Source organism: Myripristis murdjan, chromosome 6 (assembly GCF_902150065.1).
Source record: "Myripristis murdjan chromosome 6, fMyrMur1.1, whole genome shotgun sequence".
Lineage (NCBI taxonomy): Eukaryota > Metazoa > Chordata > Actinopteri > Holocentriformes > Holocentridae > Myripristis > Myripristis murdjan.
Window position 1 is genome coordinate 5,608,210 of NC_043985.1, and position 12,045 is coordinate 5,620,254.

Here is a 12,045-nt window from a genome sequence, read left to right on the forward strand (position 1 = left end):
AACATTTCACCACCGCAGCAAAGCCATGTCGCTGTTAGGATACTATAGGACAAGAAAATGAGTAATAACCTCACTACTGATTTTAATAGGCTATTATGGATATTATAGTGATGCCACTGTAGATAAACAAAGACCATAAAGTAAGATTAGGTTGATATAAACTCATTTGAATGCATAATTCTGAATGTTATCTTACATTTTCATTTGCTAACCGTGTTTAATACCATAGTCATCTCTAATTTAGTGTACCCCACAACTGTTTTGGAATAGCACAACTGAAACTGCCTCTTGCATGTTTTCAACAGTTGTGGTAAAGGTTTGCCTGCCTCTGTACATAGTACAATAAAGCGGACAGTAGGCTGTGGTGAGCTTAAGATGACAGCCGCCTCACTGCCTTGATATATGTTGTCATCATGGTAAAGTCCTGCGGGTCTTAGCGGTCATTTTTATACCAACATTCATCCTTGCTGTCAGTGCTTCAGCCTTCAGCATCGTTTTTTCCCCCAGAATTATGACAAATATTTTACCTTGAGTGGCTTGTGATGGGTGATGCAGTGCTGTCTGGGGTGAACTGGGTCAATGTTAAAGTCAAAACTCAGCCCTATTACACTTGAACATTGTTTAAACAATAGTCAGCTGTTTCTAGATCCATTTTGTTGTGTGATGGTGTATTTTTTCTTCTGAATACCTAGCCTAATGTAGACAACTGGATGCCATGGCTTCAAGATGTCAGGATATTCCCAGCTCAGCTTCAGCTGGGTTTTGGTTGATGTTATTCCATGAGAATCAAGAACCAAAGGCTTTTGTTTTGACCAGGGATGGAAGTCTTGTGCAGAGGAGAGTGTCTGCAGGTTTTCCTTCCAACCAAAGATGATACCAAGTGATTTCTTTGATGAGTTCCACCTCTCTTACTGAAGAAGTGCTAATCGGTGAAATCAGGTTGCACTGTATTTTGTTGGGATTAAAATCTGCAGACTCTTGAACCTCTATGGCACACAGTCACCTACCCCTGTTCTACACCTACCATTTTGCACTAATGGTCAGCAATCGCACAGGAAGAAATCCAGCCTGCAACAGGCAGAGATACTAGAACATTGCAAATGAATAAATAAAAGTGTACCTTAGGGTGGTGTTTCCTTTAGGTTCATGCTTATCCTCTTGTTCCTCAATACATCAGGGGTTTCTTGTTTGACAGGACAAGGGATGAAACCCAGATCCTGTGTAGCCATGAGTCTCTCACCACAGGATGGGCACTCATCCCAGAAACAGATGTTCTGACTTATCAGTATTTTCACCCCAGTAAGCACATGCTTGTTCAGTGTGAGGCACAGGTGGCATTATCAATAGTTTGTCCACTACAATGACTATCTGCATCGGAGGAAAAAGACAGCTGTCATTTGGAAAAAAACAAAAAAACCTTCCATCAACCCATCATAAACAATTCTTCACATTTGAAAGAAAGTGCCCTGTGTTTGATATCCGATTGAATGATGACCTTTAGGTCATAACTCGTTCCCCAAAGGGTATGTTTTTGTAATAAAAGTAATATAACTTCCTATGATTTCCAGGTGCTGTCCCACAACTTGTGCACAGTGATGAAGATCCCTCATGACCCTGTGGCACTGGAGGAGCATTTTAAGGACGATGATGAGGGCCCAGTGTCCAACCAGGGTTACATGCCGTACCTGAACAAGTTCATCCTGGACAAGGTCAGCCAACACCACTGATCAGCTTCCCTTCAGTAGAACCATGGGGGGGACTCAAATGAGAAAGTTTAACATTGATATGTCGAGTTCAAATTGGACTCGACTTTGAATTGAAATTGAGCGCAACAGTGGAATGAGTCAAAATTCTTGACTGGCAATATTAAAAATAGCATTACCAGTTTACAAGAAGACTAACCTTATAAACGGTTTATGAATGGCTCATAATTAGGTTATTAATTAAGTTGTAAACACTTTATAAACTTGCTTACAGTTATAAGCAAGTTTTCATACATTGATGCTGGCTCACTTTTTGGCAAAGTCAAGTAAAGTAAGCTAAGAAGATCTGAGATATAACAGAATGAATGCAGTGCAGCAGTGACATGATCTTGCCAAATAGTGAGCCTGCATTGATGCGTGAAAACCGTGTTATAACTTGTTTAATTGTTTATTGATTATTTGTAAAGTGTTTTCAACCTAATTAGTAACCCAGTTATAAACAATTCATAAACCTTTATTAGGGCAGTCTTATTGTGAAGTGGTAACAAGATACTGTTTTTAAGGAGAGTGAAGGGTCAAAGCCCAGCACCCACATGACATGTTGCTGTCGCATTAAAAAAAACCTGTATCTTCAACATGCCAACTTTTTAGGAACCAAAGTCTGTCTCAGAAAATCATATTTAATTTAGCCTAGTTCAGTATATTTTTGATAATATTTCAGCTACAGATAAGTACAACAGTTAACTAAATGGGACTAAGCTGGACTTTGGTTCGGAGGTTTTCACTTTAAGCCTCTCTGTGATTCTTGAAGTCTGAATTTTCCCTGGACGTCTGAGGGCGAGCCCCCACCAAATTTTCATTCATGTCACTGGTAACAAGCATGAAAGTCTATTGATTGATATGTGATATTAGTATAATGTACTGGTGGCACTGGTGGCCATTCATTGCATGCTCAGCTTGGACAGCCACACGGGAGCGTTTATTCTACGCTGAGAATTGATTCAGTTTCTTGTCTTCATTCCGGTGCTGATGTCACACGAGGTCACAGTGTGAATGGAGTGGTGGCGATTGTTTTGCTGGGCATCATGACAAGTGAAAGTCTCCCCCTTAATGATGTCATAGGGAGCAAACTCCCATGGAATTCCTTTTGTCCCGAGTGGCTGTTTGGAATCCTTGTGTCATGAGGGGAAAACTACACATTTTTGGATGGTTACTATGGCAGCAGTCAGAATTCTCTTGTGAAGTGCAAATAGTTTCATTCCAGTGTCCCAAAGTGCTCTCCTTCACCTTAGTCCTGATTCGACCCCTGCTTTTAGTGCTTTTGGATTCAAAGTGGGTCAAGCTGCTGTTAGTTATTTGTCTCATTCTGTCAAGAAATGTTATTTATTTAATGTGCAAATCTTCAGTGACATGTTACTATGATGAACTTTTTGTTAGTGATATGCTCTTGTGTGCTGTCAGAGGGTATTGTGATGTTTCTCTTGCATCATTTAGGGTTATGTCTATACTACTTGTGTTGACTACATACTACATGTTTTTTGTGATATTATTGCAACACAAGGAGAGTTTCATGGTGTTTTTTTTTTTTTTTTTTTTTTTTGAGTTGGTCCACCACATCAGTGTAGCTGCTGGCTTGACTAAATATCAGCAGTAGGAATAAAGTGAACCTGCACCCTTTTCCACATGTAGGGCAATTATTTATTAGAAAACACATTTTGGGCTGTTTAGGCCTTTGTCACGTTGGCTGTATTGCATAAACACTGCACTGCATGGATGTTGCCTGTGGCATCATCAAACACCACAAACGCTGTTGCCGTTGAGAGTGGAGTCTTTATTGTCACAGTCAGTGGTGACACCTTGGCTGTGGAATTTTCATGATCTGTGTGTGTCATTTTGTGCCTTTTCATGATTTTTGCAATGGATTGCAGTTTTCTGAGCAACTTAGGGATTTTTATTTCTTCAAGGTTGACCCATTACTTCTTCCTTCCCCCTCTGTGAAGACAGAAAGTTGTACAACGTGTCTAACAACCAGCCGCGTTGCACCATTCCTCTGTGTGACGCAGCTGCACACGCTTTTATGTGACACTGACTGCGCTTCTAACTCAGTCAAGCAGCCTTTCCTCAAGCTATAGAAATTCAAGAGAGGTTTCAGGAAGAGAGGAATGACGTTAACTCCTGTAGCACAAACACACACACACACACACACACTCACAACCACTCCACCCACCCATTGAAGTGGAGGTGACTCGGCCACACAGAGCGAGGGTGTTGGTCCGTGCATTCAACTCCTCTCGCTCCCAAGGAAACTCCACCCGGGCTCACAGGGAGACTGTGTGTGTGTGTGTTTGTGTGTGTGTCCATAAATTGCACAGGCATTGTAAATGGGAAGTAGAGAGAGATGGTTTAGGTATGTCTCACTGAGTCACTAGTCCATCACAGTAATAACGCAGAGGAAAATAAAATGCTAGCCTGTGAGGAGTGACCTTGATTGAAAGATATGGTACATTCCGATGCACATTCTCTCATTCCATCGTGATAACCCGACACCCAAATCATGGCCCTTCATGATTTTGCAGAAACAGGAATGTGTTGAGTCGGCAGGAGAAGGCTGACCTGCCATTTTGGAGCCTTCGACTCAGCACTTTGTGGTTACATGTAGCGTAAAATTCCACTGTGACAACTGACCTCTTGTGACCCAGAGAGGGAGGGAGAGAGAGAAAGAGAAAGAATCACACTGAATAACTGAAGGGCATCTATTAAGATATGTTATGGCTATTTTGTACAATAAAAACCTGACTTATTTCTCTTTTTAGATGACATTCCTCTCATATTTTCACTTCTCAGGCAGCAGTTCTTTGGTAGAAATCTCATGTATTTAATTGGTGTCAAAACTCTATAACTGGTGGCAAGTCTGTTTATCTAATTTGTGCCAGCCCTATTTATTCTAATCTGACACCCCTTGTCCCACTTGTGCCCATTCAATTTGTCCACAACATTCCTGTGTGAGCTGTCGTTCCTGAAGCAGGGGATCTCACTCTCCCAGGCCCGGCACACAGGAGATAAAGCTGGTGTTTGGATCTTGTCTAACTCCTCTGGCCAGTGAATTCTAATGAACATGTGTTACTAGACAGGAGGGGAGGCAGCCCTGACAAGGCCCTCATTGTTGAGGTGTGGAGAGTGGGAGAGTGACATTGATGGAGAGAGAGAGGGACAGAGAGAGTGCGAGAGAGAGAGAGAGAGAGAGAGAGAGAGAGAGAGAGAGAGAGAGAGAGAGAAAACAAACCACTGACAGAGAGAAAAACCAGCCGAGCATGATGCGACATAAGACAAAAGAGCTGCTCTTTCATAACAAATCTGACTGTCACAACTTCACAACTGTCCCCTCCCATGTCTCGTAGCTGTGCGCCGCTGCCAGCGTTTCTCACTGGAGGCAGTCTTTGTGCTCGCTGCCGTTGACTCATTCAAAACCGCAAGTCTAAAAAGAGTAAGCGCATGTAGCTCTTGCCAGACACCTGCCTCGTAACATAACAATTGTAGGTCATTATATGTCACTCTCACAAGGACACAATCACATTGTTGAGTAATAAGATGAGAGAATAAGGAACAGTGGATGTCCTTTTTTATGATGGTTAGTATTTAGTATCAGTTAGTATTTCCAGAGAGAGGAAGGGGAATATCAGCAGATGTTTGAAATATGACACATCTGTAATGGATGACGCCCATTCGATAACCACAGTGACATGCCAAACATCCAAGCAAGGGGGGGAGTTACATCAGATCCTGTGTGTATGGTCAAAATCCCCTTGAAAACTTCAGACTGCTTCAGTGCATTCATTCCCTTCTGTCTGCCTTGCCCAGAAAGGAGAAGAAAAACGTTTTTTGTTTTTTTTTTTTTTACACCCACAAATATGCAAACTGCATAGAGATTGAGCTGAGAAAAAATGGCAAACGTTATATGTGGAAGTCTCCAAGATGATATTCAGTGTATTCTGTGTAGTATGGTGTTTTTTTTCTGCTTGTGCCAAAATGTAAAGCATTTTTTAGTGGAAAGATGACCGTGAATAGTGTATGAGTGCATGAGTTATTTAAAGTCACTATAGTAAGCTCCAGGCTGCACATGTCACAAATCAGAGTTTAGTTTCTTAGTACTCAGAAGTCCAGCTCTGATGGGAAATCGGGTAAGACTGAAAACAGAAGTGCATGGTGATGCATTACAAACAGACTGTAAGCCCAGCAGGAGCACAGAGGGACCTCTTTCAATTTAATCATCAAACATCAGACAGATATCTTCAAATCAATATTGTCAGGAGCTGCACAGTGAGTGAGTCAACCCTCTGCAGGCTTCTTACAATGGCAGCTTTTATTTTATTTGTTATACTTTTAGATTATTATTGTTATTTTATTTTACCTTTTATCTTGTGTATATTGTTACTTTTCATTTGTTTATTTCATATCTGGACACAGTAGATAGGGATGGTGTGATGGGAGGGAGAACAGAATGAAAAATATTTGCTATGTCCTATATAACTGCTACTTAGTGTACAAAGTGCTATGATTTGCAAAATGAAAACCAATACATATATTGGAAAAAAGGAAAAACTGGTAAAAAAAAAAAAAAAATCATAATTGGTGAAAATAATTGAAATGAATCAGGTGGAAACTGTGTGTGTAGAGCACAAATATTAGCTCATAAAACCTTTTTGTTGACACAGTTTCCACCTTCTGTGTTTCAGTGATCATGCTCCTGATGGGCCATTAAAATCTTTTGGAAGCATTTGTGGATTTGAGAAAAAACAGAATAGGGCCTTACAGGTTTGTGTAAATTCATGGATGGCAATGAAAGAATCTGATTTGCTATGAAAATATAACACAAATTCATCAGTGTGTGACAGCGCCGCCTCATCGTCTCTCAAATGAGGCTCCTATGTCTAATTTTGACCAGACCCCAGGCCAGACATGCACAGTTTGAGCTTTTGAATTTTGCCAAACAAGAACTTGAAAGTCAAGTAAACATTTTTGAACCTAAATACATGTCTGCACTAATTTTTCTTATAATTTCCTGTAATGTCAGTACTGTACTGGTTGTCTTGTAATGTTATTGTCCGGTTTGTCTCTCTGTTTGGGACCCCCTCGAAAATGAGATGATTCATCTCAAGGGGCTATCCCATTAATAAACAAAGATACCCAAAGATTAGAATAATTTATTATAATAATTGTCATATGCTCAGTGTTCATATAGTGCACGTATGATAGCTTTTTTATAATGCCATATGAGCACCCAAGTAAAATTTTGAGTTATTCATTTTTTTCATATACCTTTATGTATTTATTTAGCTTTACATGAACAGAAAAAATGAGGTCTTGGACACTACTGTAAAGTCAGTGAAAAAAGGGGTGCAGGTTTCAATGCATTTCAGAAGGATCAGACAAAAAAGAAGAAAGTTATTCTCACTGTTCATGTTCCCAAATTCACATGACTGGGCTGTCACATGCCGTTAGATTTGAATGTTTTTTTTTTTGTTTTTTTTTTTACATTCAAGGGCATTTCCCCTTAAAGTGTCATGTTATCTACCTGTTACTTCATGCTATCTCTGCCTACAAACATGACTAGTCATCTGGAACTGTTTTAACGTTGTTTTCATCGTATCTATGCATGTGTGGAGAAACCATCTGGGGTTACAGTGGCAGGTTCTGCATCGCTGATTACTCACGCCACACCACACTGCTTTCATTTCTTCCTATTTATCAGTGTTTTCTAATAATGGCTTTGCGTAGACACATCATTGAATTTTCAGCTGATTTTCAGTCTGAGTGAAGGTTAGACTCGGGTACAAGTTTCTGGGGTCAGGAGGGGTTGCTTGACAAGCGCCAGCCGGACGAGATGTGCTCCTAATCCACCATGATTGCATAGTCAGCCTGCCAGGAATCTCCATGGCTACGCTACTGTTCACCAGCTAGAAGAAAACATTTCCCCTCCACAGCACTGATTGTACCTTTTCAAGAGTTTTCCTCCCTTTCTGCTCTGGAATTTGAACCACAGAGCTAAAAAAAAAAAAAAAAAAAAAAAAGGTACCTAAACAGAGGGTACTTTTTTCCCTTTCACACATGTCTTGACAGTTTGGCATTGGCATGACTGCCAGGGTTCATGCCAGCTCTGTGAAAACCATACTGGCAAAAAAAAAAAAAAACACACACACTTTAAAACCATATAAAGAAAAGATTGAAATTCTCGTACTGTGTACTGGTGGCTGAGCAGGATAGAATAGAATAGAATAGAATAGAATGTCTTTATTGTCATTGTACAATGTACAACAAAATTAAAAGTGCGATCCCTAACCACAGGCGCACACCATGTTTTCAGCATACTGTGGGTTGGGATCTGACTCAAGACCTTTGGCGCATGTCATCCTCTCTTTCTCCCATCTTTTTGTCTCTTTAAAAAGGCCTCACAGAACAAAAACTTTGCCTCTTTAAATAAAGTCAAAATTAATGTAATGATTCTCTTTTCGCCTGTAGTGATGACAGGTCTGGGTCGGCTACAGCACACCACTCTTTACTCTCTGTTTCTCTACTCTTTACTCAAGGACACTTAAGTAGGACAGATTCTTGCCAAAACAGACGTTTCTAGCCAGGTGCCCTGCTTGAAGGACCCGTCATCCACAAAACCTCACCTTAAGTGTCCTCCTGTACCGCAGGTGAAAGATAACTTTGACCGTCAGGACTTCAACAGGATGTGCTGGACTCTGTGCGCCAGGAAGAACCTGGACCGCAGCCACCTGATCATCTCCGACGAGGACGGCTTCAGAGTTTGGTGCATCTTCAACTTCCTGTCCGAGGACAGGTACCCGCTGGTCATCGTCACAGAGGAGGTGAGGGTTTTCTTTACAGCACCATTTCTGAATGCTCCTTTCGAATAGGACACAGTTTGTTTGATGCTTTTATACAACTCAGCCTCCGACTAGGTGTTCGGGGATGTTGGGGCAGCACAAAACAAGGGCAGGCCTTTCAAGTCTCTGGGGGAAGAGCCAATCCTACATCGCCAAGAATATTATCTCTGTCGGGGTACCTATATAACTTCTCTTGTAAAGGGGGAAGACTGTTGTAATTCTGGATATTCTAGTACTGCTAGAATCAGTTTTTCCTTGATTTTTTTCCTCCCATCTGCTTGGGTACTTCTCTTTTTGTTTCTATTGGATGCGTGAGAGATTAATCACTCTGCATGGAGCAGAAGTACAAAGATGCCATACTCTATAGGAGGGTGGGCACCAGCTTTTATTTATTTTTTTTTTGAGATACATAATAGGACAGAGGCTTTGATGTGGATCTTGGGTCCAAAGACAAGGGTTTTAAGCACAACACCATCACTGGCCTGTACACTTTGCTGTTTTGTAACTATAGTGCCTCACAGATTTCCAAACAAATTATTCACATGAACTACTTCGTCAACTCCATTATTAGACTAGTAATAATTGTCGGGTGGCCTGTGTTAATTTCCCACTCAGATCATAAATCAGATGGAACAGTGGGTATGCCAACACCAACATTATGTACAGCAGCAAGGACAAGGTGTCAAAACTGGATTTGAAGGTCATTTGGGTGCTTTGGTGTCATTAGACTGTACTGTGTATGTGTGGGCCTCCACTGGCACATTAACCGGCTACTTTAAAAGGAACACCCAGTCTGTTGCTCAAGAGCAGAAAAGGAAGTTTCCAGCTTCCTGTTCTGTTAGAAATGCTACAGGATTTATTGTTGGGCATAACAAACACGAGAGCCTCTGGAGGGTTGTTCTCAAAAGAGACGTAACTTTATATGTGGTGTTACTTGTGATCTGAAACATCTGTCAGTAAGCTGTGATGAATATGGAATATAAAGCAGAAAAAGCAGAACAGTAGCCGCTTTCTCCCAATAGAAATAAAAACAGTGTGTTTAAAAACCTCCTGGGCAAAATAAAAAACAAAAAAAACCCCTGAAAATTAGATGTTTCCATCTTGGCAGGTGAAGTTGATTAATCAAACCCCATACAGTCTATAAATAACACAGCATGTTGTGCAATTTGCAAGCCTGTGTTTCAAATGTGGTAGTGGGGCAGCATTTCAATCACAAACTGTGTCAAAGCCATTTTTAACAAAAGGCCTGCCTGACACTGTTTTGGCTGGTGCAAATTCAGAATGGCTGGTAACTTTTACATCCAGGCAGCTTATACAAAATTAATTTCAAACCCTGTAAGTACATTTACTCAAGTACTGTACTGAAGTGAAAATTTGAGATACTTATGTCTATTTTCTACCTCACTATCTCATAGGCAAACATTTTACTTCTTACTCCTACATTTATCTGATAGCTTTGGCAATTAGTTACTTGCAGAATCAGATTAATAATGCAAAACATAATCAATAAATAGGTTATGTTATTATATCAATAAGGCTTTATGTTTTTTTCCCTGTTGTATTCTAATCACAAAATGCTCTGGAAGGCTACATTTGCATGTTAAAATCACTCAAGTTTTATTTCGGCGGAGACCCCCCTAAACTGACTTTAGTTTTGAATCTTGTCACAGGTCCACGGTCTTCAGGTCTGTATATGTGCGCTTTGCCATTGCACGACACTTTCCTCTTGTATGACTTTGCGTGTGTTTCCGTCTGTGTGTGTGTCCTGGCCCAGATCGAGTACTTCCTGCGTAAGCTGACGGAGGCCATGGGCGGCAGCTGGGTGGAGGAGCGTTTTGAGGACTACAAGCTGGAGCTGAACGCCAAGCAGCAGTGCCTGAGTGTCTGGGAGCTCATAAGCCTGATCGGATCAGGCCACTTCAGCAAGGGTATAGACCGCTCCACCCTCTCCATGGGCATCAACGAAGTCTACCAGGAGCTGATCTTGGACGTCCTCAAACAGGTTGGCATGACACTGGCACAGAGGACAAGAAGTGCCTGTACTTTAAGTGGAAAGATTAAATGTTCCTGCAGTCAGGTAGGCAGGTATTACAAGAAGATGTGGTGGTAGTTTCATTTTGTACCAGTGTGGCTTTGTGGTTAGTCTCTGTGCGGCAGAGTCACACAGGTTTTCAACAGCCACATGTCTGGTTGAAGAAAGTGATCATCAGAGAACGACTCCTGTGCTTCGGTGTCTCTGCAGGGCTACATGATGAAGAAGGGTCACAAGAGGAAGAACTGGACAGAGCGCTGGTTCCTGCTGAAGCCTTCCACCATCTCCTACTACGTCAGTGAGGACCTGGCTGATAAGAAAGGCGACATCTTATTAGATGGAAACTGCTGTGTTGAGGCAAGGGCCACAGATACTCTTCCCAATCCTTTCACTCCTGTCTCAGGCCCCAGTCCCCCTCAGTGATTAGTTTTATCCAGATGAGGCTGGATTCACCTCAGGGTATATTACACCACCTTAAAGCCCTCAATCTATCAGACTTTATTTGTGTAGCACTCCTCACACAAGCAAATGTAAGATAAAGTGCTCCATACAGTAAAACAGGATAACTCATTGGCTCACCGCTAAGGTTAGAGGTTTGGTTCCCATTGGGGCCACAAATAAAGATGAGTTCACACGAGGCACGGTGAGACAGTTTAGATAAAGAGTTCCAACAAGTGACACAGTGACACATGTAATGTCATGCTTTAGTTACGATTAGATGCAAGAGACACGTCACAGGAGGATTTTTTACCTTTTTCACCCCGGGGTAATGAAAGTAAGGATTGTGCTAAAGGGAATGCAGTTCATCACAAATATTCTCATGGTATTCTTAATCTTTTTGTGCACAGCGCATTTATCAGCTGCAGTGGCTGTCCATGACCTGCCTTATTTCTCCTTGCAGTCTTTACCAGACAAGGAGGGGAAGAAGTGCCTATTCTTTATCAAGTGCTCGCAGAAAAGCTTTGAGATCAGTGCTTCAGACAAGAAGAGGAAACAGGAGTGGATCCAGGGTAAGAGAAGCAGTGGATTTTTTTTTTCTCAATTTGCTAATCACACAGATTATTCCTCTCACTGCTCTGGTCTGGTGTTGTAAGTCTCAGGGAGGCGACTTCACTTGTCTTATCTCAGTGATTCACTCCCCACTACTGCTGCCCATGAACTTTGTGATTATTTTTGATCTTGCCTAAACAAGAAAATATGTTCATCATCTCTGTGTCATGTCAACGCCACAGTAAAAATACAGTGTTTGTTTCTTGGATAAAATGTCATTATCATTTCCGTTATTTTGATGTTAGATCATTTCAGTGCAGATACTCATACATAGCAGCTTTTGTTTATCCTTGAAAGCTCAGCCTCCACAATAACTGTTGCATAATGTTTTCATGCATCATCATAATGGTTTCTCAGTCAACCAAGAGGGAAA

The 12,045-nt window shown here is 41.3% G+C and overlaps 1 protein-coding gene across 1 annotated transcript in view; it reads left to right on the top strand.

The window, feature by feature from the left end:
• The window catches only part of swap70b (switching B cell complex subunit SWAP70b), a 29,664-nt gene that overhangs the window by 405 nt on the left and 17,214 nt on the right, over positions 1-12,045 (top strand). The window contains exons 2-6 of the mRNA XM_030053262.1: positions 1,569-1,709; positions 8,399-8,572; positions 10,365-10,592; positions 10,833-10,979; positions 11,524-11,632. Coding sequence (XP_029909122.1) covers positions 1,569-1,709; positions 8,399-8,572; positions 10,365-10,592; positions 10,833-10,979; positions 11,524-11,632 — 799 coding nt within the window. The remainder of the gene's footprint in view (positions 1-1,568; positions 1,710-8,398; positions 8,573-10,364; positions 10,593-10,832; positions 10,980-11,523; positions 11,633-12,045) is intronic.